A 25,146-nucleotide genomic window follows, 5' to 3' on the forward strand; every position below is an offset into this window, starting at 1 on the left:
TAGGAGTACATCCATATAAATCCAGAACTGTCCTAGATGCAAAGGAAGGATTCCATGTTTAATGGAAATAAAAGCACATAATTCTCTCCCTTTGCCTACTACCTTTACACTATAGGCACAGAGGCCCATAGTATAAATTGTAAACAAATTAATGAGTAGCTTTACCAATTAGCAAAGCTCCAAAAGCAAAACTGTGAATGAGATGGGTGACTGAACAGTCACTTATCAGGAATGGTACAGGGTTTCCTGTGTGAGCAGGGAGTTGAACTAGATAGAAGACCTCCAACGTCCCTTCCAACTCTATTATTCTGTTAGTTTGTTATAAAGTGCGACATCATGTAACCATATGACAGCAACCCCGGCATTCCCTATAACTGTTGTTAAGTGATTTCTACCAGTAGTTAGCCAAGGATCCAAGCTTGGTCTCTTTCAGCCCCAAGCTTCAGTAAGGTAAGGGACTGCCTCCAACTAACCCCGACCATCTACTTTGCAACCTCTGCCCTTTGGGCCACCCTGCAGTCCAGGAAACTGCAACAGCAGCATGCAAATTCATAGTGTCCTGGGAAGCCCCAGTAGCACAGGACAAAGCCGCCACCTCCCAGAAAACCCTTATAGCATTATGCAAAGCCAGTGTCTCAGATCAGTTCCAGGCAGTCACCCTTGCCATCCTATACTCCGAGGTTTCTACTACCCTCCACTTCACTGATCCAGCTGACCTTAGCCATTTTTTTGCTCCCACTGCTGACAATGCACGCTCATCCTGGTCTTTCGTGAGGCAGCTGCTAGCCATGTGAAGCCATCTTCTCTAGATCTTGGGAGGAAACCAAATGCACAACCTTGGGAAGAAAGCCTCATGTGATCAGTAGCTGCCTCACAATGACAAGGCTGAACATGCTTTGTCAGCAGCAGGAACAAGAAGACAGGTGAGGACCAGCTAAGGTGACAGCGGCTAGGGAGTGTTGAGGGCCAAAAGGGCATAAATGAGTGGAAGTGGATGGGAGGGATAGTTGAAGCACCCCTGTGGTCGTAAATGCAGGTAGGCTGCCAAGCATCTGAATTTTGATCATGTAACTACGGGGATGTTGCAATGGCCATAACTTCAGGAACCAATCATAAGTCTCTTCGTTCAGCACCATAACTTCAAACAGTCATGAACGAGTTATAAGTCAAGGGCTACTTGTAGAATATGAATGGTTCCTGATACAGTAAAGGATGAAATTGACACTGAATATGGGATTATGGAAAGACTGCCACCTGTCCATTAAGCAGGAACTGAAAGTTTAAGAGCATTCCCCAAATTACATACCAGCTTCACCTGGGGAATAACAACCACGTCAAGAACTAAATACGGTAAATCTCTGTGACCAGAAACTCCTTGAAACTACACTCAAAGAAGAGTTGCTAAAAGTAGTTTAATTTCAAAAGTCTTTCATGGTTAGACTATCATTGCACACGATCAATTCCTACACCTACATGAGGTCATATGATCTAACCATCCCCACTTTTGGCAAATAGGAAAAGAATCCTTATTGTTATAAGTGAACTCATAACATGAATTGGAAGGTATAATTTAGACCACTGCATCCAACGTTCTGTCCAGTGCAGGGATCCAAATTAAAGCATTTTAGAGAAATGATTGTCTAGCCTCTGACTGAGCATATCGCACAACATTTCTGTATAATTGGTTCCATTTCTGAGCCACTCTTGCTGTTAAGAAATGTTTTCTAACATTCAACCATATCTGTCTTCCTGTAATTTAAATTATTATTCTGTGCCCTGTATCCTGGGGCAAGAAAGAACATATCTTGCTCTTCTTGTACATGACAGCCTTTCAAGTATTTGAAGAGCGCTTTCCCATCTCCCATGGGTTGTCTTTTCTCAAGATTAAACCTACCTAATTCCTTCACAGAAATTAATTTTTTATTCCCCAATCATCCTTGTTACTCTTTCCTGAATCTGCTTCAGTTTTTCTGAATCCTCCTCAAAATGTGGATACGGTACTTGAGATGGGACAAAACCAAATACAGTGAAAGCATTCCTTTCTATTAATTGCACATTATATTTCTGTTAATGCAGGTTGAAACTGAAATTCTCTTCTTTGCAGTCAAGCCACCCTGCTGCCCCAATCAACTATTTCCAAGGTCTCTTTCACTCTGTTGAAACTTCTATTCTAACCTTCTATTGGGGAGCCACCTTCCATCAGCTGAAATGGGGCAATTTGCTACTCCAATCCTTTGACTTTTTCAGAACTACCGTGAGCTTGCATTTGCTGCAAATATATGCCATGTTGTTTTCAGGTAAAGAGGCAAATTTGGGCAATGTGCTAAGCACATTGATTTGTGCTTAGATTGTAAGCCGCCCTGAGTCTTCGGAGAAGGGCGGGATATAAATGGGATTAAAATAAATAAAATAAAATAAACGCTTCAGATCAGAATTACAGAATCCTGTCCATTCATTTTCACTTTTGCTTCTTAGGGTATCATCAGTGGAAAAAACTATTGTTTCTGCTTTAATTCTTAGAGTTCAGATTAGCATGAATTCTTTACAGTAGTTAGTGGAGAAATTTGTTCTGGAGTCCCTTTTAAATTGCCATAAAATCTGTCTAACTAATTTCTATTCAAATGTTTTGTGAGCTTGCTCCCTGGAATATGGTTGTCTTATATTCTTCTTATAGTCTCTGTTTACTTTCTAGGAAGCAGGCATCCATCTCAAGGGACAGGAGCTCTCCACTTAAAGTGGCAGGATTGAAAAGAGATGGGCAGGCTTACATCTGATCAAATCACTTTTGAAACGATTGCATTGCATAATAAATACAAACATAGAGAGAGAGAAATCCTACAATACTGGGAATCCTTTTTCCAAACTGCCACTAAAGAGAAAAAAAAGTTTGTATTTTGAATTCAAGCAAGCAACTTATAGAAGCAAAAATTCATATATCACATTTTCCGTAGATTGGATTATATGCTTATAGTCTTAATCTCGAAAAATATCTTAAGTTAACAAGAGTTTCTACACTGAATGAATTTGAAGATGGAGCAAGATAGTTTATGAACCAAACCAAACAGACTAAAAACAATTCTAACTCTGTCGACTTGTAGTTATGCATATTTTTGCAACCCAGACACACAGGCATACTGACATGATATATTTGAGGTACAATATATAACAAAGATGCAACATTTCATGTATTGGATAGTGTACTGTTTTACAAGACTGCATCACATCTACAGAAATGCCCTCCCTTGTATATGCCCTTGCATATATACCCATGATATGCATTTTGACTGGAAATGTCTCAAATCACCTATGATGTAAATTGCATGTTGATGATGTAATTTGTACAGGTCTCTAATTTAAATGGGATGAAAGAACACAGCATTACTCCGTATCAGTTTCTTTTTTACAATGAATCACTCTGTTGGTTTAATTTAGTAGGATTGAGAAAGTATGATAGAGAACAGGGCAATATAAGTTCTCCATCTTTCTATTTTTCTTTTCTCGGCTGAATTACAACATTGTGAGGTTAAAAATCTCCAGGGCTAGCTTTTCAATATGGATTAGTTAATTGTTATCAGAGTTTCAATGGGGCAATGTGCCTTTAATTGGAAGTTTCCTCTTGCTTTTATTCTATAATTGTTCACTATGACAGCAGAGGCTGCTAAAAACAGTCTTTTATTGCTAATTAATTAATATGCCTTTCTGTTTCCTGCAGAGGATTTTTTTCCTTATTAATTCCTTCCATGTTCTTTATAAGGAGAACAGCCCTGTTTTATCAGTCTAAAAGTTCATTGTAGTCAACATTTTTTGTTTCTTACAATGAGCAACTAGATACCTCTGAGCTGCTTCTAAGCAGGAGATGGAAACCTAACCTTTTACCACTGTTCCCCTACAAACGGTATTCAGCAATACACTGCTCCCAAGCCACAGGTAATATTGAGTGTGAAAAATAATAGACCTTCATAGACCTGTGTTCCATGAAGTTATCCAATTCTTTTTGTAAAGTCAACAATGAAATCTTACTGTTTATTGAAAGAAAAGGAGCAAAGAAAAAGAGGAAAATAATATAGGAAACTGACTAATTAGTGGGCAAGAAAGAAACATAAATTAGTAAGAATAACATCTTGCTGAATAAAAAAAACAGTAATGGAAGCTAAGAGAAAGAAGCTACTAATTAATTTTGCAGCGGGGCTTTGCAAAACAATCAAGATTAAATACATCCAGGATCGTATTAACCATAGCACGGAACTATTGCATGAAATTGCTATTTTAAATCCTGATACTGAAAACTGGAAAAGCAGTACCTCACCAGAATGGTTGCTTTACCATGGAAACACCCATATTGGAAAAATAAAGATGGTATCCCTTCATGGATTACTGCCTTCTCATGGCGAAGGGGCTTGTGTAATTCAATGAAGCTATGAGCTATGCCGTGCAGGGCCACCCAAGATGGAAAGGTCATAGCAGAGAGTTCTGACAAAACGTAATCCACTGGAGAAGGAAATGGCAACCCACTCCAGTATCTTTGCCATGAAAACCCTATGGACAGTACCAAAAGGCAAAACGATATGATGCTGGAAGATGAGCCCCTCAGGTCAGAAGGTGTTTAATATGCTACTGGGGAAGACAGAGGGCTAGTACTAGTAGCACCAGAAAGAATGAAGTGACTGGGCCAAAGCCGAAAGGATGCTCAGCTGTGGATGTGTCTGGTGGTGAAAGGAAAGTCCGATGCTGTAAAGATTTTTTCTCCATAGGAACCTGGAATGTAAGGTCCATGAATCAAGGCAAGCTAGATGTGGTCAAACAAGAGATGTCAAGACTGAACATCGACATCTTAGGAATCAGCGAACTAAAATGGACAGGAATGGGTGAATTTAATTCAGATGACCATCAGGTATACTACTGCGGGCAAGAATCCCTCAGAAGAAATGGAGTAGCCTTCATAGTTAATAGAAGAGTAGGCAAAGTGGGACTTCCGGGTGGCGCTTCAGTGGCGTGGACGGTCAGGATCGACCACCAGCCTTCCGATTTCGTTAAAGCCACGGAGCAGCCGACGATCAGCTGTTCCGCGGCTTAAAAACCCTTCCCCTCGGGCAAAGAGGGGAAGGGGAGACCCTGGGTAGGGGTAGAGCTCCCCTAGAGCCCCAGAATGAAGGGTGAGAGTTCCCCCGAAGCCCGGAAAATACTCCGGATCAGAGGACTTTTCTGCTTTTAAGCAGAACAAGACGCTGAATCCACTCCTGCCGGATTTGTTTGTTATCTTGAGTAATTGATGCAGGCAGAGCGGATGAGGGAGCAATATAAACAGCAAGTATAAGACTTTAACTCTGGAACTTCAACTTTTTTCCTGTTTCAACGATCGTTTTAAAAAAGAAGGGGAAGATGGCGCCTGAGTGATTCTTTGTAACAAGAATTGAAAGCATCTGGCTGGTGTTTTTTTTCCCCTCAAAGTGAAAGTGATTGTTTGGATATTGAGGAGGAATATGCAAAGTGGATTCTCAGAACTTTAAGATTTTGTTAAACTTTGAAGCTGTTTAAAAGTGATTATAAGACTGGGATATTTAACAGTTAAACTACAATAGCAAGTGGGGTGGAAAAGTAAAAGTGTGCAATGAAAGTTAATTAGGTGTTAAAATGGCTTTCAAACCGCCTTGAATTCCCGTTTCTAAAAGTCCGGGGGCATCGCCTGTTCAGCAATCTGGAATTCAATCTTTGATGTTACCTGCCGCAGCTGTTGCACCTGCACTAACTTTAAAAGACTTACAAGATTCTTTAAAAGATGCTTTAAAACTTCTGTCTGAAAAAATATCTGAGCAGGTGGCAGAACTTATTGAAGAAAAAAATAAGGAAATACAGGAGGATATTTTGTTGGCATTTCAGGGGCTCTCAGGTTGTATTGAGAGTCTGGATGAATGTGTGGAAGAAGTGAAACAAATTAACCTGATGCTGGAGGCTAAAATGTGTGAAGTTGAGAATAAAATGGAAAAAATTGATGATGAAGTGGTGATGACACAATATAGAGACATGGAGTTTGCCCTGAGGATAAGAGGTTTAAAAGAGAATCCACAGGAAAATCTGGAGGAGATGTTGGTGGATGCTCTGGTGCCTATTTTGGGAATTCAACCGGAAGATTTTTTTGTGGAGATAGATAAAGTATTCCGTGTTAATTCTTGGATTGCTAGGCAAAGGAAACTGCCAAGAGATGTGGTTGTGTATTTTACAAAGAGAAAAATCAGAAATGAGATCATTCAAGGTTTTTACAATAATAGATTTAAAGTGGCTAATCAAGAGGTTTTGATTATGAAAGAGATTCCCCCAAGAATTTTGAGAAAAAGGAAAGATTTTGTTTTTCTGGCAGATGAATTAAAAAAACAGCAGCTTCAGTTCAGATGGGAGATACCAATGGGGATTGTGGTGAATTATGCTGGAGTAAGATATTGTCTTAATACAGTCCTGAAGGCACGTGATTTTTATTCTAATGTATTGAAAGCAGGTTCACCGCCATCTTCAGAAGTTAAAGGAGGGAAAGAAGAAGTTAAAGGAGAAGAAGGGGAGCAACAGGTACAAGAAGTACAGCAAATCTCGGAAACCGTGCAACCCCAGGTTTAATTAGAAGAATCTAAGATTCAAAGAGTGACACGGGCTGCATCTAGATGTAAGAAACAACAACAACAACAACAGAAACAGTCTTCTATAACTACAAGTCAGGAATCTACTTCTAGTGGAGCAGTGGGAGGAGCTAGGCCAAAGAGGCAGATGCTTATGGATCTGCAAGAAACGGTCCGAAAGCTTCAAGTCGCAAAAGATGGCGAAAAAGTTTCTAACCTGGAATGTTAATGGATGAAACTCACCACAAAAGAGAAAGTATTTCAGTATTTGAAACAATTTAAAAATGATGTTATATGTTTGCAAGAAACACATATTCGCGCATCTGATCAAAAATATTTGATAAATTCTAGACTGGGTATACAATTTATTGCATCTGCTCCAGAGAAGAAAACTGGAGTAGTTATCTATGTAAAGAAAGACTTAACAGCTAATTTAATTGAAGCAGATAAACAAGGAAGATATATTATAATTGAACTATTAATAGAAGGGAAGAAAATACTTTTAATTGGAGTATATGCACCTAATCAACAGCAAGGAGAATTTTACAAACTGTTACATAATAAAATAACTCAATGGGATTATACATTGAGTATTTTAATGGGAGATTGGAATGGAGTGTTGGATACTCAGAAAGATAAAAAAGGTTCTTTTAAAAATACTCCAAGCCTTGCTAGATTCCCAAAATCTTTTTTTGATTTGAAAGATGACTTGGAATTGCGAGATGTCTGGAGAGAACGAAATTTGGAAGAAAAGGATTTTACTTTTTTTCTGATAGACATCAATCTTTTTCTAGGATTGATTTTATATTAACTACTAATGATTTTTTCCTAGGATTAAGAAGATTAAGATATGCCCAAGAACTTTATCAGATCATAGTCCAGTTTGGATGGAATTGGATAAGGGCATGGGGGAAAGAAGATCATGGAGATTAAATGAAAATTTGTTTAGATATGAAGAAAATGTGGTAGAATGTAAAAAGCATATGCGAGAATTTTTTATTATGAATATGCATAAGGGTACTCCCATTGAAATGGTTTGGGATGCAAGTAAAGCTTATATGAGAGGAGTGCTAATATATTTGAATAAACATAGATATAGATTGGAATATAAGCGTAAAGAAATAGAGGAGGAAATAAAGTTGAAAGAGAAAGCTCTTATTTTGAACCCATCTGATAAGAGGTTGAAAGAAGTAATTAACTTGCTAAGAGGACAGTTTGATATGTTACTAGCAGATCAGGTGGCAACTAATTTACGATATGCCAAACATAATATTTTAATAATGCTAATAAGCCAGGTAGGTGATTAGCTTATTTATTAAGGAAAAAACAAAGATCACGTAATATTGATAAGATAGAACATACGGGTAAAGAGGTGTTTCAGCAAAATTTTATTTAAACAGCTTTTGTTGAATTTTATTCTAAATTATATGCTAGGGATATAAAGCAAGGTTTAGATATGGATGGTTACTTACAGGATGTGAATATCCCAATACTTACACAAGAGCAAGGGGAAGGGATGAATCAATTGATAACTGCTGAAGAAATTATTTTAGCAATTAAACAATTAAAAGTGGGTAAGGCAGCTGGTACAGATGGTTTATCAGCTATTTATTATAAAAATTTACAATCAGAAATGGTGGCGTCTTTAAAAGAATTATTTAGAACAATTCAATCTGGAGGAGAAGTGCCTCCATCGTGGAAAACAGCAATTATAACTTTGATTCCGAAGGAAGATCAAGATCTTGTTCAACTTAAAAATTATAGGCCTACATCGCTTTTAAATAATGATTATAAAATATTTGCAAAGATTTTAGCAAATAGATTAATGAAGGTTATGCAGCAAATGATTCATAGTGATCAAACAGGATTTATAAGTGGTAGACAAATGAAAAATAATGTGAGACATATTGTAAATTTATTAGAATTTTTGGAAAGAACTAATCAAGTCCCCGCAGCGCTGATTTTTTTGGATGCCGAAAAGGCCTTTGATCAATTGAATTGGCAATTTTTATTCAAAGTTTTGGAGAAGATGGAGTTTGGTGATAAGTTTTTACAACCTATTAGGGCAATATATCAAAAACAAACAGCTCAAATAATTAATGGTAGTTAAGCTTGTAAAATTGAAAAAGGTACAAGACAGGGTTGTCCGCTGTCGCCATTATTGTTTGTTTTAACATTGGAAATATTGTTGATCAAGATACATGATTCAGAGAAAATAAAGGGAATTAAAATTAAAGATCAAGATTATAGATTGAAAGTGTTTGTGGATGACTTGGTAATTACATTAAGTTAACCAACTCAATTGGTTACAGATTTAATGGAAATAATTTTACAATATGGACAAGTTTCTGGATTTAAGGTAAATAGGCAAAAAACTAAAATATTGGTTAAAATATGACCAAAGAACAAAAGGAAGTTTTAGGAAAACTAACGGGATTTGAAATAGTTAAGAAGATCAAATACTTGGGGGTATATCTTTCAGCTTCAAATGCAAAATTATATAAAAATAATTATGAATTGTTGTGGTCAAAAATACAAAAAGAATTAGATAGTTGAAAAAAATTACAATTGTCCTTATTGGGAAGAATTGCAGCTGTGAAAATGAATGTTTTACCTAAATTCTTATTCTTGTTTCAAATGATACCTATACTTAAAAAAGATTCAAATTTGGAGGAATGGCAGAGAGGTATTAATAAATTTATTTGGGCAGGGAAGAGACCGAGAGTTAAACTTAAGATAATGCAAGATGTACGTGAAAGAGGTGGTCTTAAAATGCCCAATTTTAAATTATACTACGAGGCTGCAGCATTATCATCAATTAGTAATTGGTTTAACTTAATACAAGGGAAATTATTGAATATTGAAGGATATGATTTGTTATATGGTTTGGCATGCTTATTTATTGTATGACAAAAAAGTGGATAATGTTTTTAAGATACATATATTAAGATATGCCCTGTTGCGAGTTTGGGAAAAATATCGTTATAAGTTGAATTTTAAAATTCCAATTTGGGCAATACCTAAACATGCAATAGAAAATATAAATGTGGGATTTAAGCATGATGTGATTACATATAAACAAATTCTTTTTTTTTTATTGAAAAGTTTTAAAAATACAGTTTTCCTTTAAAAAAACCCCTTCCCCCTCCCTCCTCCCCTCCCTACCTCCCCTCTTCCCCCCCCTCCCTCCCTCCCTCCTCCCCCCCTCCCCCCAACCCCTCTCCCCCCCCGGACTTCCCAGAGCTAGATACAAGGTATATATATATAAAAAAGCAATCATAAACAACCATATACTAACAACTATAAATTCTAAAATCCATCACTCTCTAACTTATATAGGATCAAACAAAACTTAGCATTATTAAATATATATAGAAGACAAAATAAAAAAAGAAAAAAGAAAACGAAAGAAGACTTATTCAAATGCTAGATAAAACTTCTTGACCCTATACTTATTCTGGATAAACTCAATCCATTTTCTCCATTCCATAATATTATTGAATATTGAAGGATATGATTTGTTATATGGTTTGGCATGCTTATTTATTGTATGACAAAAAAGTGGATAATGTTTTTAAGATACATATATTAAGATATGCCCTGTTGCGAGTTTGGGAAAAATATCGTTATAAGTTGAATTTTAAAATTCCAATTTGGGCAATACCTAAACATGCAATAGAAAATATAAATGTGGGATTTAAGCATGATGTGATTACATATAAACAAATTCTTAGATTGGAAAGAAATGTATGGCAATTAAAGCCATTTAATATTTTAAAAGAAGAAAAGATAGTACAAACTTGGTTTCAGTATGGGCAGTTACAAGCTACATGGAAACAGGATCAGAAAATTGGTATTTCCATAGTAGATGAAAATTTGGTTAAACAAATTAGAGATCAAAGTCCTGCACATATAAGAAGGATATATAATGCATTGATAGAAATAGATTCAGAAACGGAACTTGTTAAAGATTGTATGATAAAATGGGCCCAGAATATTCAAGAACCTATAGCGATGGATACTTGGGAAACAATCTGGGTCAGAAATATAAAATTTACACAGGCACAAAATTTAAGAGAATTTTTATAAGATGTTTTATAGATGGCATTTGGATCCTAAGAAATTGGCATGTATGTATCCAAATTATCAGCCTAAATGCTGGAGGTGTGGTTGTGATGATGCAACGTATTATCATATATGGTGGACTTGTAAAGAAGTTAAAGCTTTTTGGATTAAAATTTGGTGGAATATGCAGAAGATATTTAAGAAAAAGATAAAGTTTTCTCCACAATTATTTTTGCTGGGTATTACTATAGACTGTACTGCTATAGAAACTAAATTGATGTTGTATTTAATAACGGCAGCAAGACTTTTGGTAGCACAATATTGAAAGAAGGATGATTTGCCTACTATAGAAGAATGGACTTTAAAAGATTCGAACCTGGCAGAAATGGCAAAAAAATTCAGCATATTTGAAAGACCATTCGCAACAAAGATATATCTTGGAATGGAGAAGATGGAGTGATTTTATTCAGAATAAATATGGGACCAAAAAGTTTCATTTAGCATTTGAATAAGTAGTATATTTATAAGATTTATTATTATTTACGGTAGTTATTTTAAGGAGAGTTAAAGTTCGATAGGATTTAAAGTGTTATTATAGTTAGTTAGCATATTATAGTTTAAGATTGTTAGGGTTAATACCCTGTATTACGCTCTGGGAAGTCGGGGGGGAGGGGGAAGGAGGGGGAATTGGGTGGGGGGGGTCTTATGTTTATAATGTATTTGTAAAACTTTTTAATAAAAAAAAGAGTAGGAAAAGTAATACTGGGATACAATCCCCAAAACGACAGACTGATCTCAGTTCGAATCCAAACCATTCAATATCACAGTAGCCCAAGTCTATGCCCCAACCACCAGTGCTGAAGAGGATGAAATTGACCAGTTCTATGAAGCCCTACAGAAACTTATAGAACTAACACCAAAAAATTATGTCCTTATCATCATGGGGGATTGGAATGCTAAAGTAGGAAGCCAAAAGATAACCAGAATAACAGGCCAAGTTTGGCCTTGGAGTACAAAATGAAGCAGGGCACAGGCTGATAGAATTTTGACAAGAGAATACGATGGTCATAGCAAACACTCTTTTCCAAAAACCCAAGAGACGGCTCTACACATGGACATCACCAGACGGTAAACACAGAAATCAGATTGACTATGTGCTCTGCAGCCAAAGATGGAGAAGCTCTATACAGTCAGTAAAAACAAGACCAGGAGCTGACTGTGGCTCAGACCATGAGCTTCTCATTGCAAAGTTTAGGCTTAAGCTGAAGAAAGTAGGGAAAAGTGCTAGGCCACTGAGGTATGAATTAAATCATATCCCTGTTGAATATACAGTAGAGGTGACAAATAGATTTAAGGAATTAGATCTGATAGACAGAGTGCTATGGACAGAGGTTCACAACATTGTAGAACAGGTAGCAACCAAAACCATCCCAAAGAAAAAGAAATGCAAGAAAGCAAAATGGCTGTCTGAGGAAGCTTTGCAAATAGCTGAGAAAAGGAGGGAAGCAAAAGGCAACCCAACACGGACAGGTCATAGCAGAGAGTTCTGACAAAAGGTGATCCACTGGAGAAGGAAATGGCAACCCACTCCAGTATCTTTGCCATGAAAACCCTATGGACAGTACCAAAAGGCAAAAAGATATGATGCTGGAAGATGAGCCCCTCAGGTCGGAAGGTGTCCAATATGCTACTGGGGAAGAGCAGAGGGCTAGTACTAGTAGCGCCAGAAAGAATGAAGCGACTGGGCCAAAGCCGAAAGGATGCTGAGCTGTGGATGTGTCTGGTGGTGAAAGGAAAGTACAATGCTGTAAAGATTTTTTCTCCATAGGAACCTGGAATGTAAGATCCATGAATCAAGGAAAGCTGGACGTAGTCAAACAAGAGATGACAAGACTGAACATCGACATCTTAGGAATCAGCGAACTAAAATGGACAGGATTGGGTGAATTTAATTCAGATGACCATCAGGTATACTACTGTGGGCAAGAATCCCTCAGAAGAAATGGAGTAGCCTTCATAGTCAATAAAAGAGTACGAAAAGCAATACTGGGATACAATCCCCAAAATGACAGAATGATCTCAGTTTGAATCCAAGGCAAACCATTCAATATTCCAGTAGTCCAAGTCTATGCCCCAACCACTGGTGTTGAAGAGGATGAAATTGACCAGTTCTATGAAGCCCTACAGCACCTTAAACTAAAGCCATTCCAAAGAAAGAGAAATGCAAGAAAGCAAAATTGCTGTCTGGGGAAGCTTTGCAAATAGCTGAGAAAAGGAGGGAAGCAAAAGGCAAGGGAGGAAAAAAAAGATACACCCAATTGAATGCAGAATTCCAGAGAATAGCTAGAAGAGATAAGAATGCCTTCTTAAATGAACAGTGCAAAGAAATAGAAGAAAACAATAGAATAGGGAGGACCAGAGATCTTTTCAAGAAAATTGGAGAGATGAAGGGAACGTTTAATGCAAAAATGGGCATGATAAAGGACCAAAATGGCAGGGACCTAGCAGAAGAGATTAAGAAGAGGTGGCAAAATTAAACAGAAGAACTATACAAGAATGAACTTAACGTCCCTGATAATCACAATGAGGTGGTTACTGACCTTGAGCCAGACATCCTAGAATGTGAAGTGAAGTGGGCCTTAGAAAAGCTGAGCAACAACAAAGCTAGTGGAGGTGACAGTATTCCAGCTGAGCTATTCAAAATCTTAAAAGACGATGCAGTAAAAGTGCCAGCAAATTTGGAAAACTCAACAGTGGCCACAGGATTGGAAAAGATCAGTTTACATTCCAATTCCAAAGAAAGGCACTGCCAAAGAATGTTCAAACTATCGCACCATTGCACTCATTTCACATGCTAGTAAAGTTATGCTTAAAATCCTACAAGCTAGACACCAGCAGTATGTGGATCGAGAACTACCAGAAGTACAGGCAGGATTTCAAAGAGGCAAAGGAACTAGAGATCAAATTGCCAACATACGCTGGATCATGGAGAAAGCTAGAGAGTTCCAGAAAAACATCTACTTCTGCTTCATTGACTATGCTAAAGCCTTTGATTGTGTGGATCACAACAAACTGTGGCAAGTTCTTAAAGAGATGGGCGTACCAGACCATCTTATTTGTCTCTTGAGAAACCTATATGTGGGCCAAGAAGCAACAGTGAGAACTGGACACGGAACCACTGATTGGTTCAAAATTGGGAAAGGAGTCCGGCAAGGCTGTATACTGTCACCCTGCCTATTTAACTTATATGCTGAGCACATCATGAGAAAGGCAGGGATAGATGAATCAAAAGTTGGAATTAAGATTGCCAGGAGAAATATCAACAACCTAAGATATGCAGATGATACCACTCTAATGGCAGAAAGTGAAGAGGAACTAAAAAGCCTCTTGTTGCAAGTGAAGAAGGAGAGTGCAAAAGTGGCTTGAAACTTAACATTAAGAAAACTAAGATCATGGCATCCGGCCTTCTCATTTCCTGGCAAATAGATGGGGAAGAAATGGAGGTAGTGAGAGATTTTATTTTCCTGGGTTCCAAGATCACTGCAGATGGGGATTGTAGCCAAGAAATTAAAAGATTCTTGCTCCTTGGGAGGAAAGCCATGGCAAATCTAGACAGCACACTAAAAAGCAGAGACATCACCCTGTCAACAAAAATAGATGGTCAAGTCTATGGTCTTCCCAGTTGCAATGTATGGCTGTGAAAGTTGGACCATAAAAAAGGCTGAGCACCAAAGAATTGAGGCCTTTGAACTGTGGTGCTGGAGAAGACTCCTGCGAGTCCCTTGGACTGCAAGGCGATCAAACTGGTCAGTCCTAGAGAAGATCAACCCTGACTGCTCTTTAGAAGGCCAGATCTTGAAGCTAAAACTCAAATACTTTGGCCACCTAATGAGAAGGAAGGACTCACTGGAGAAGAGCCTAATGCTGGGAAAGATTGAGGGCAATAGAAGAAAGGGACGACAGAGAATGAGGTGGCTGGATGGAGTCACTGAAGCAGTAGGCGTGAGCTTAAGTGGACTCCAGAAGATGGTAAAGGACAGGAAGGCCTGGAGGAACGTTGTCTATAGGGTCGCGATGGGTCGGACACAACTTTGCAGCTAACAACAACATGGGAAATAGATGAGAAGAATGTACATTTAAAGCATATTTCCTCAAATGTGGTCATATGATGAAGAAACCACTTTAGTTTGCATTACTGAAGTCTAGTTAAAGAAACTGGAAGAAATCTGGCTATCCTGTTTCTGTTAACAAAAATTCTGATGTATTGACAATGTAGGGCTAAGAAGAACACAACTGTCAATTGTGAATATCTGAACTGCCTACAATCTTGGTTTCCCTCACCAGGATTCCAGTTTGGCTGAACATCAAATTGAGGAAAAGAAAGGTCTTTATTCTTGCTTAATAGTCTCCAGAACTGACTTCTTCAGTCATTGCATAACTTGTGATATATAATAATGGTGCTAAATAAGTGTCTCAACATAATCAAATCATATTGGGTGAGTTGACACAATAGCATAGCACTTTATAGCACTCTCTAAGCAGTTTACAGAGGCAGCATATTACTCCCAACAATCTGGGTCCTCATTTTACTGACCTTGGAAAGATGGAAGGCTGAGTCAATCTTGAGCCCACAGCCAGGAGTTTGATCCTCACCTGCTCAAGACTGACTCAGCCTTCCATTCTAACCAGAGCACCACAAAGGCACAACAACCAAGCCAAAACCTATGACTTGTAAATCAAACTGGACAGGTTCAAAAAACATACTGAGCCCAAAAAAGAAAACACAAGACAGTTTAGCCATGCTGTGTGATACTGCCTTTGTGGTAGATATATGTGTTCTGATTGTGTTAAATGTGATATCCACAATCTTTTCAGCAACAATGCCATATGTGGCAATAGAAGTCAGTATAAATAGAAATTTGAGAATAGTGAGAGAGGAACAGCAAGTTAGAGGATCAAAGAAAACTGGGATACATATCAACAAAAGCCAATGGTAGCAGTGATAAATCAGAGGCCATAATGGAGGGGTTGAAAAGGTTACAGAAAGTCTCTTGGATCTACTGGCGATTGGTTGTCTGCTTATGGTTTAAATAAAATAAAAGAGCCTTGGTGGAGTAGTGGGCTAATGCCTCCTTAAGTAACACCAGCTGCCTGCAATTAGTGCAGATTCAAGTCCCACCAGGCTCAAGGTTGACTCAGCCTTCCATCCTTCCGAGGTAGGTAAAATGAGGACCCAGATTGTTGGGGGCAATAAGCCGACTTTGTAAAAATGCCGCTGGGTGGGGGGAAAGCCCTAATAAGCAGGCATATACATAGAATGAAGGCTATTGCTAAGCACATTGATTTGTGCTTCTTAGATTGTAAGCCGCCCTGAGTCTTCGGAGAAGGGCGGGATACAAATGGGATTTTTAAAAAATGCTCAGATAAGAGTTATGCAGTCACAGAGATTGAAAACACAAACCAACTCTATTCTCTATTTTTTTAAATCCCATTTATATCCCGCCCTTCTCCGAAGACTCAGGGCGGCTTACAATCTAAAGCACAATGTGCTTAGCAATATTTGATTATATACACACACACACACATAGATATAGTATACACTACTTCTCTTTCAGATACCAGTTGAAAAATATGCAGTTTATTTCCTGAAACATTTTAAGAAGCTAAATAAATCTTCACTGAAATAAAAGTACCATAATTATAACAATGGAATGCATAGTTAAGGTGGCCACAGAAAGCTACTCATTTACCTCCATCAGTAGAATATCCTTAGAACTCTGTGCTTCGACCTTAGGATGTTGAACCTTCACAGCAACTGTCCTCCCATCTTGTAGCACAGCCTTGTGGACTTGGGCCAAAGATGCTGCCCCCAGTGGAACATCTTCAAAACTGGCAAACAATTCATTGATCTGTAAGGAAAAGAGATATCTCAAATTTGCTGATGTTTAGGTCAGCCAGTATTTTAGCCCTTGGTCTTCTGCAGTAACCAGCAATTATACAGCAACATTCTATTGTAATATTTAGGGGGGGGGGGAAACTGTCACTGAGAAAATTCATACAAAAAAACTCCAGAAAGCCATAGTTGTCATCATGTAGTTTCTCCATACACTGAACCATAATTAAGAAGAAGCTTGGCTGTTTAATTACATAATTTTTACATTCAACTTCTTCAACAATAACCGAAAGTATTGTTTTTAGTATGATATATACATTCTAGCACTGGTGAGCTGCATAGCGTGAGTAATATTACAAGCACTTCATCCTTATTTATTCCATGAAAATAAGATTTAACCGACAATTTTACTTTCTACAATAACATTTCTCTGTTGCTCTTTTATCCAGGAAGGTCCACTTTGAGATCAGTCACTTCAGCCATGGAGAATTGAAGTCTTTTCTCACTGTTTTTAGAACATTGTCATTTTATATAAACCTTGGCTAGTAAGGATAATCTCTTTCATTAGGCAACAACCAACCAGGTTTACCACAAAATGTTCCATAATCAGTGGGGTGACATTCATAGTCATATGAAGTTTTTAAGAAGAGACTGGCCAGCCATTTGTCTGAAATGGTATAGGGTTTCCTGCCTGAGCAGGGGGTTGGACTAGATGACCTCCAAGGTCCCTTCCAACTTATTATTATTATTATATCACGATTTTCTTTGTAATCACACTTTGTGCTGCTAGAATTACTCTTAATATTTATTTATTTATTTATTTAGTTATATTTATATACCGCCCTATTCCCTGAGGACTCAGGGCGGTTTACAGGGAATTAAAAATCCAAAATACAAAAATTAAGAACCACATTAAAAAATATTAAATTGACCCTGTACTCAATTAAAAAGAACCCCAAATTAAAAATTTCTATAACACAAACGTCACTTGTTTTTTGTTAGTTAAAAATAATATGCAAAGATCTAAGAGAAAGCTTGTCATGTGACACTGCGCAATGTATCGGGACGGTTTTGCCATTGCTGGCAATAGGGTGGGCGTGGCTTCCGGATGACGCGTCTGGCCCGCGGGCTGGCAGTTTGACACCCCTGGCTTAAAAGGAAGTCAGAATCACAGACAATACAACTAGCCACTGATATGCCTCTGTCTCTGAAAACTGAGCTGTGTTCTCTGCTTTCCAAAAGGGTATATAAGACACACTTTTAATTTAGATTTAAATGGTATTGTTTCAATATGTATATTTCTTGTACACTGTCCCTGTACACCCAAAGGTGACACAACAATTCTAAAGTGAAAGAAACAGAATAGATATGCCCTGCTTATGGCCTTTCCATATGTATTTATTTGATTAACATAAAAACCAAATGCAGGTATGATCCAACAATGCTATTCTTACATTAGCAGAATTTTTGGCTTTTCACATATTTTCTAATTGACTGTGTTCATATATAAAACTATAAACCAATGTTTTAAAATCATAATTTGCTAAATAAGTGCTAATGGACATAGCAGTTTAACTGGTGAGGCTCATAACCACACTGAGCAAGAATCAAGCAAATCACATGATAACTTAGTACACTGTATGAGACCAGAATGTGCTTTATCTGGATAATGGCTGAACTCACACATTGTGCTATGTCACTGTGTGGCTGACTTTGAGTAAGTGTACTGTGTGAACCTAACCAATCAATGTTTATTTAAATAACCATAATTAAACCAAACATGGTTTATTTTGATGATTAACCCGACCCTAATTAAGGATAACAGATTCAAACTCTGCATATAGCCATGGTTCTGTGTTAATTGAAATCCCATTCAATGAAAGATGTAACAGACAGTGAAAAGCTAGACAGATGAAAAGCCGAATAGGTAGGATTGCCGTATCTGGGCTGCAAACATTTGGACAACCATGAAATAGAAGTAAATCTGAACTCTTTCCTGCTGTCTAGCAATTGTCTAGATTCTTGGTGTTCAGTTAGGGAAGTCCTAAGAAGAGGATTAACCGGATAAGTGCATGAGGGAATTGGACTTATCAGAGAGCATGGAAAGAAAATACAGGCATTTTCCACTGAAGGTTCAACCTTACAACTGGGATTGGCTTCAAAGATATTTTGAATCCCTTGGGGTTTGGCCAAGCTTGTTTAAAAATCTGGTAGCAGATTTGAGAAAAAAAAGACTGTTTTCTTGTTCCCTACTTATCTCATATGCATGCATGCATATATGCATACACATACACATTTAAACCCATCTAACACAGCCAACAGTCAAGGAGTACATTATATATGCAGAAATTAAAAGAAAACAAATTGACTGTGAATGCATTTTATAGCCTACTTTTTAACACAGTAATTAAAGATGGGAACTGTAGCAAGCCAGCAATTAAATATGAATAAAACACTTTTAAGCAGCCTACATGCAAAGCATCCAACAGAAACCTTTTGTGTTGATGAAAAGGAGGAAAAGAAGAAACTCAGGCCTACTTGCAGCTGCTGATAGCAGCTTTCCCTCCCTCCCTCCCTCCCTTCCCCCCCCCAAGCACACAGACACACCACATCTTACCTTGGCCACCCCCTTCTCCACTGCTTCCACAATAAATATTACCAGCAGCTAACTGGCACGTTTGCAGCAATTAGATTCCAATGGAGTTCTCAGCTGCCTCCAGTAATTCACAGGGAGGGGATCTTTTAATTTTATTTATTTATTTTATTTTTCTGCCAGCAAAATCAATTAAATAGAACAACTGCATTTGAAAAGAATTAGTTACATATTTTTTCATAATTACAGTGGATGCATGATTCATCCTTTTGACATCCTTGCTGCAAGAAAAATTGTCTTCCTTTCATATATTTCACAAAATAATTAAGATTACATTTTTTGTTCCCCACCCTATTAAACTCAAGTTAATGTTTAGTCAGAAGTCAGATGGCTTGGAGAAATTACTACCACTAAAACTACTATAGTTGAATAGAGGTTCATATATCATAAATATGGCTTAGCATGATAGATACACTAAGCCACAAAGTAGTCTACATATTTTAATCTAACATGGCATCATATCCTATCACATACCATAGTTAGTGTACACATGATGGCAGGTAATCCAAGCGTGGTAGAAATATAGTTTCTATAGCAATTATTTAGATCAACAAATACAAAACAAATTACGGCTTAGTGAACCCAATCAGTCTCTGAAAATTCCTTTAGGAAACCAATCCTTTTCTGTCACTCAGAAATAAGAAAGGTCATTGGGAAATGTAGTCTTCAAAATCCAATGCTCTTTACAATTTGCTACATGCTAAATGAGATTTATTGCTAAAAAGACTGATTTTACGTCCATCAAGCTGCATCTTTGAGCTACGTCACATTCCAACAGCCATACTGTATCTGCCTATGTGTCACTGCTAGGTCTTATGGTCTAAGACTCCATAGCACGGGTGTCAAACTCATCACGTCACGTGACGTGTCGTGACATATCGCGACTCTTTTTGCATTGCAAGCAATGGCGTAGGTGAGGCTTTGGTATAATGAAACCAGCCTGCAGGCCGGCATCACCTTATTATAATTGGCCTTTAGCCAAGCAACTACTTATCTGCCCCAGTGCAACCTATGCTATTATTTATTTTATTTTTATTTTTTTTAATTCCATTTATATCCCGCCCTTCTCCGAAGACTCAGCGCGGCTTACAAGTTTAGCAGTAGCCTTCATTCTATGTATATGCCTGCTTATTAGGGCTTTCACACACACACACCCCAAGCGGCATTATTACAAAGTCAGCTTAATTGCCCCCAACAATCTGGGTCCTCATTTTACCTACCTGGGAAGGATGGAAGGCTGAGTCAACCTTGAGCCTGGTGGGACTCAAACCTGCACTAATGGCAGGCAGCTGGTGTTACTTAAGGAGGCATTAGCCCACTGCTCCACCAAGGATTATTATATATATAATTTCTCCTTAGTTCTTCTAAGGAGTTTGCTTCTCTCTTTGATTAGTTTCCATCCATTGCTTCTTGTCCTGCCTTCAGGTGCTTCTCCAAAGAAGCAACGGATAGCAACTAATCAGAGAGAAGCAACTGACTACCAGTTTGCCATCGCGGCCACTGGAAGGCAGGCTCAGTCTTCCACGTTCAATTTTGCACTGCTGGGGGACCCTGGAAAGGGTCAAAAGTCACCCTGTAGGGGCAACAAACAAGGAGGGGATCCCCGTTTGATCACGGGAGGCCGGTAGCCCTTCTGCTTGATCTGGGGCAGCCCTCCAAACTGGTGGATGAAATACCGGCCATAGAAATATGGCTCGTCACTAGGCTGCAAACAGCTGAAGTCAAACTTACCACCAGGCACTTCTAAAGCAGCACGGATGAGACTGGGTGAGATCTGAACCTCTCTTCAATCCTAACTATTTTTTCTACCTGTATAAGCTGCCCAAAGCATTTTCCCTCTGTGGAGAGAGGGAAGGGAAATCCTATTCCATCCTCTAAGAGCAGCGGCAACTGACTATTCAGGGGAGTTTAAAACGCTGAAAGAATAACCTTATTTTAATTGGATTTATATGTTTCTAAAATTTGGGGACCAAAAGATTTCTTATCCCTACTGAAGATTTGGATTTTTATTTACAAAAAAGAAGTAAAATTGGAAGAAGAATTATACAAATTTTGGACTTAAAAAACCTTAAACGGCATTGGTGACATCTTGTGGCTAAACCTGATACTACAACCCGTTATTGTCTAAAAGAGACTTGGCTTGAAGCCCAGACTACAGATATCAGCTTGGCAGATATCAGCAGTAAGAAGCTCAGCTGTGTTCTATACCCAGTGATAAAATTATTCTCACCCCGATTGTAAAGCTTTTAATTTAATACACCACTAAGAGAATATGGATAAAGATCAGGAACAGATTCTTTCTATGTTGAAAGCAATTCATGAAACTATTCTTACAGCTTCTGACAAAATAAGACGCTATAGAAAAGAACAACATGTCAGCCTAGATATTCAAACCCTAACTTTGACTACAATTAAAGAATCAACTACACAGAACACAATAGTAGAAGTGGAACAATCAAACACTATGATAGACAACTCAATGGACCAACAAACACAGTTAATGGAAAACCCACAAAAGGCACTGATAACACTGAAAATGGAAACTCTCTGTATAAACCAGAAGAAATCTGAGGAGCAAGAAGAACAGACCAAAGGGAAGATAAACATTCCAGGACAACTACGAGGAGATGGAATAATAGAGAGACAATTTGCTAGTCCTCCCAAAAGAATGGTGATTGGATGGTTTCTTTTATCTCAAATAATATATACAACAACAGAGGGGGATCTATTTGATGATTTAAAAGCACGGCCACAGAAGGCGAGTTGGCAAAGAAAGCAAGCTTACAATAAGGCGGGAGAAAATTGGGGTTTGGATTTATTAGTGAGGATGTTATGTTACTAATCAAAATAGAATATACTCAGACAAGATGTGTACTTTGAATACTAGATTATGCTATGAATTGAGATAAAGAAAACTTTGGTTATTTAAATTTGAATATTGATGGGAAATTAAAAGTTGGGGAAAACAAATAAATAGGATATTGATTGTCTATAAAGATTGAATGTAAAAGTAATTAAGATATATATAAGATAAAAATTTATTGATAAATGTAATAAATATGTCTTTAATTAGTTGATATAATAAGAACTGTATTAACTTAAAAATGAGATAATAAATATTAAGAGAAAAAGAGAGGAAGTATTTGATATTGAAATAAGGGAAATTTTGGTCATTAAATTTAAGACATTTGGAAATTAGTAGAAAATAAGAATGTTATACTGTATTATCCATTAGATGATGTAAGATGGTGAGAAACAGGATATATTCAAAAAAGATAGGACATGTATCTTGAATATTAGATTTTGTGATGAATTGTTGTAAAGAAAACTTTGGTTACCTAAAACTTGGAAATTATAAATATTAAATGTTAAATTTAAATATTGATGGGAAACTAAAAACTGGTAAAATCTAATTACAGGATATTGATAGTCTATAAAGATTGAATGTTAAAGCAATTAGGATATGTATAAGCTAAAAACTATTGATAAAGGTAATAATGTTACTTTTACCTAATTGATATAATAAGAATTTTATTAGCTTAAACATGAGACAGTAAATACTAAGGGAAAAAGAGAGGAAATATTTAATGTGGTAGTCTGAGATTTTTACTAAGATACTTGCATGTTATTGAATTATTGAATAACCCAGCCACCACATTGCTTTTTAAATACTTAAATGTAAAACTAGAAAATCATTTTTTTTTAGAGAGAGAGAGAGAGAGAGGGAGGGAGGGAGGGAGGGAGGGAGGGAGGGAGGGAGGGAGAGAGAGAGAGAGAGAGAGAGAGAGAGAGAGAGAGAGAGAGAGAGAGAGAGAGAGAGAGAGAGAGAGAGAGAGAGAGAGAGAGAAAAGCAACCTAGAACTAAGGAGCAATTTCCTGACAGTTAGAATAATTAATCAGTGGAACAACCTGTCTCCAGAAGTTGTAAATGCTCCAACACTGGAAGTTCTTAAGAAGAGACTGGACAGCCATTTGTCTGAAATGGTATAGGGTTTACTGCCTGAACAGGGGGCTGGGGGCTGGACAAGGTCACTTCCAGCTCTATTATAATTATAAATCTACAGGGCCACTGGATGGTGGGAAAGAAATGCAGTTAATTCTAAGTCTTTGCTGTGACTTAACGACCCTACCGAATTGTGCAGCCCAAATAGAGTCCTTATTGCACTGCCATATTGATTTTAAGCTGTTGAGATGTGTTGAAACATTTACCTCACTGAATATTAAAATTCAATCTGCACAGCTAGATAATTTACATTATAAACATTTTTCACTGCTGAGGCTGATTTTTAATCATGCAAATAATAAATGTAAAGATAGAAATAATGTTTATAATAATCATGATGAGAGTGGTAATACATATTGGATTGAAATTTGAATCAGTAAAATTCCTCACTTCAGACATGCATATATTTAGACATTATTTTATGAGGATGAGAACAGACAGTAACTCAATGGCACTGATATGCTTTGCCTAGAAAAGATGCAGCTCCAATACCTACCACCCCTAGTTAAAAAGATCAGCTAGCAGGTGATGGGAAGAAAACTTGGCCAGAAACGAAGCAAAGTCACTGCCAGTGGCAATAGATCGGTCATATGGCAATTGCTTTAGAAGGGAAGCTATGCTTGTCTCACAGAAAAAACAACAGTCTTGTGGCATGTTAAAGTCATAATACAGCAGAACGTTTTAAACTGTATTCCAGAAAACCCTACAGGGAAAAATAGTTCACTCAAATACAGGAATATTTACAGTGGGAAGGGTATGACTTGTTAGCTAGTCTTCAAAATCCCCCTCCCCAGATATTTATGCTCCTAATGACCAACACTGTTTTTGAGAGGCCACTGGGCCCCGGGAATAGCTGGCGAGCCCTGCCCCACTCACCCGTGTGCATTTGCAAACAGGCATATGCATGATGATGGAACTAACATGCACATGCATGCACAAGTGGGCCATGCACACCCATGGCACGCGTGTGACATTAGCGGCGGTGCTAGCATCCCCGTGCATGCCCACGCAGTAGTGCTACTGTGAGTGGGGCAGGGCTCACCAGCTATTCCCGGGGCCCAGTGGCCAACAGTACTGGGCCACGGACTATAGGTTGGGGACCCCTGATTTATAGCATAGGTTTTCATGTATGTGATATCTGGTCCACAAAATATATTATTAATAAATTTGTTAGTTTTTCTGGGACCAGCTTTGTCTAACTTGGAGAAAGAAGGCTATATGTTTTTACAGCAGCATTCAGAAAGCTTCTGAAAGTTCCTGTTGAAACAAATCCATTATATACCACCTTACTTCATTTTGTCCCAACTATTTTTAAAATTAAATAAGATGCTGAATCATTAAAACACAAGTCCCATACTTCATTAGCTTTCACAAGACCTAGAGGTCTAAGGTCAATCAAATATTCAACTAAAAAAAAGAGCTACTTTACATTTGGACAGTAAATACAATTCTTTCTTCCATCGATTTATGCATTCTGTGCTCAGAAATCAAGTGTTGAATTGTTGCTTTAGGAGTTATTAAGACAGCAGAAGATGAAAGATTAGATTTATCATAGCAGATAGTGGATTATGAAGAATAATTCATCAAATGTCAGAAGAAGCCATTCACAATTTATAAAAACCAGGTCTATGAAATCTGATTGGACTTCTTCTTGACTAATGAATGCCAAACTTAATTGATGAGACTTTAGCTTGCTTGTCAAAGTCTATATTTATCAAGTATTCCTCATAATAACTTCTGTGCAACATAGTGTCTTTTTCTCCAATCTAAGGCCTGATATCAAATTTCTCTCCCCAACTGTTAATAGACATGAAGCATGCCCTTATAATAATTGCCAATTATATATTTGGCCTAGTGAGTACTTTCCTGTAGTTACTGCAGAGCCTAAGATAGACAGCAAAAACAAACGGATTGAAAGGGAAGAGAA

At 37.6% G+C, this 25,146-nt stretch overlaps 1 protein-coding gene across 2 annotated transcripts in view; it reads right to left on the reverse strand.

The window, feature by feature from the left end:
• Positions 1–25,146, reverse strand: part of ADCK1 (aarF domain containing kinase 1) — a gene marked incomplete at its 5' end in the record, with an annotated part of 125,004 nt that overhangs the window by 17,622 nt on the left and 82,236 nt on the right. For both annotated transcript variants that reach the window (XM_083375478.1, XM_083375479.1), the window contains one exon: positions 16,421–16,579. In XM_083375478.1, the coding sequence (XP_083231604.1) occupies positions 16,421–16,579 (159 nt within the window). The remainder of the gene's footprint in view (positions 1–16,420; positions 16,580–25,146) is intronic.

This window comes from Vipera ursinii, assembly GCF_947247035.1.
Source record: "Vipera ursinii genome assembly, chromosome: 1".
NCBI classification, from domain to species: domain Eukaryota; kingdom Metazoa; phylum Chordata; class Lepidosauria; order Squamata; family Viperidae; genus Vipera; species Vipera ursinii.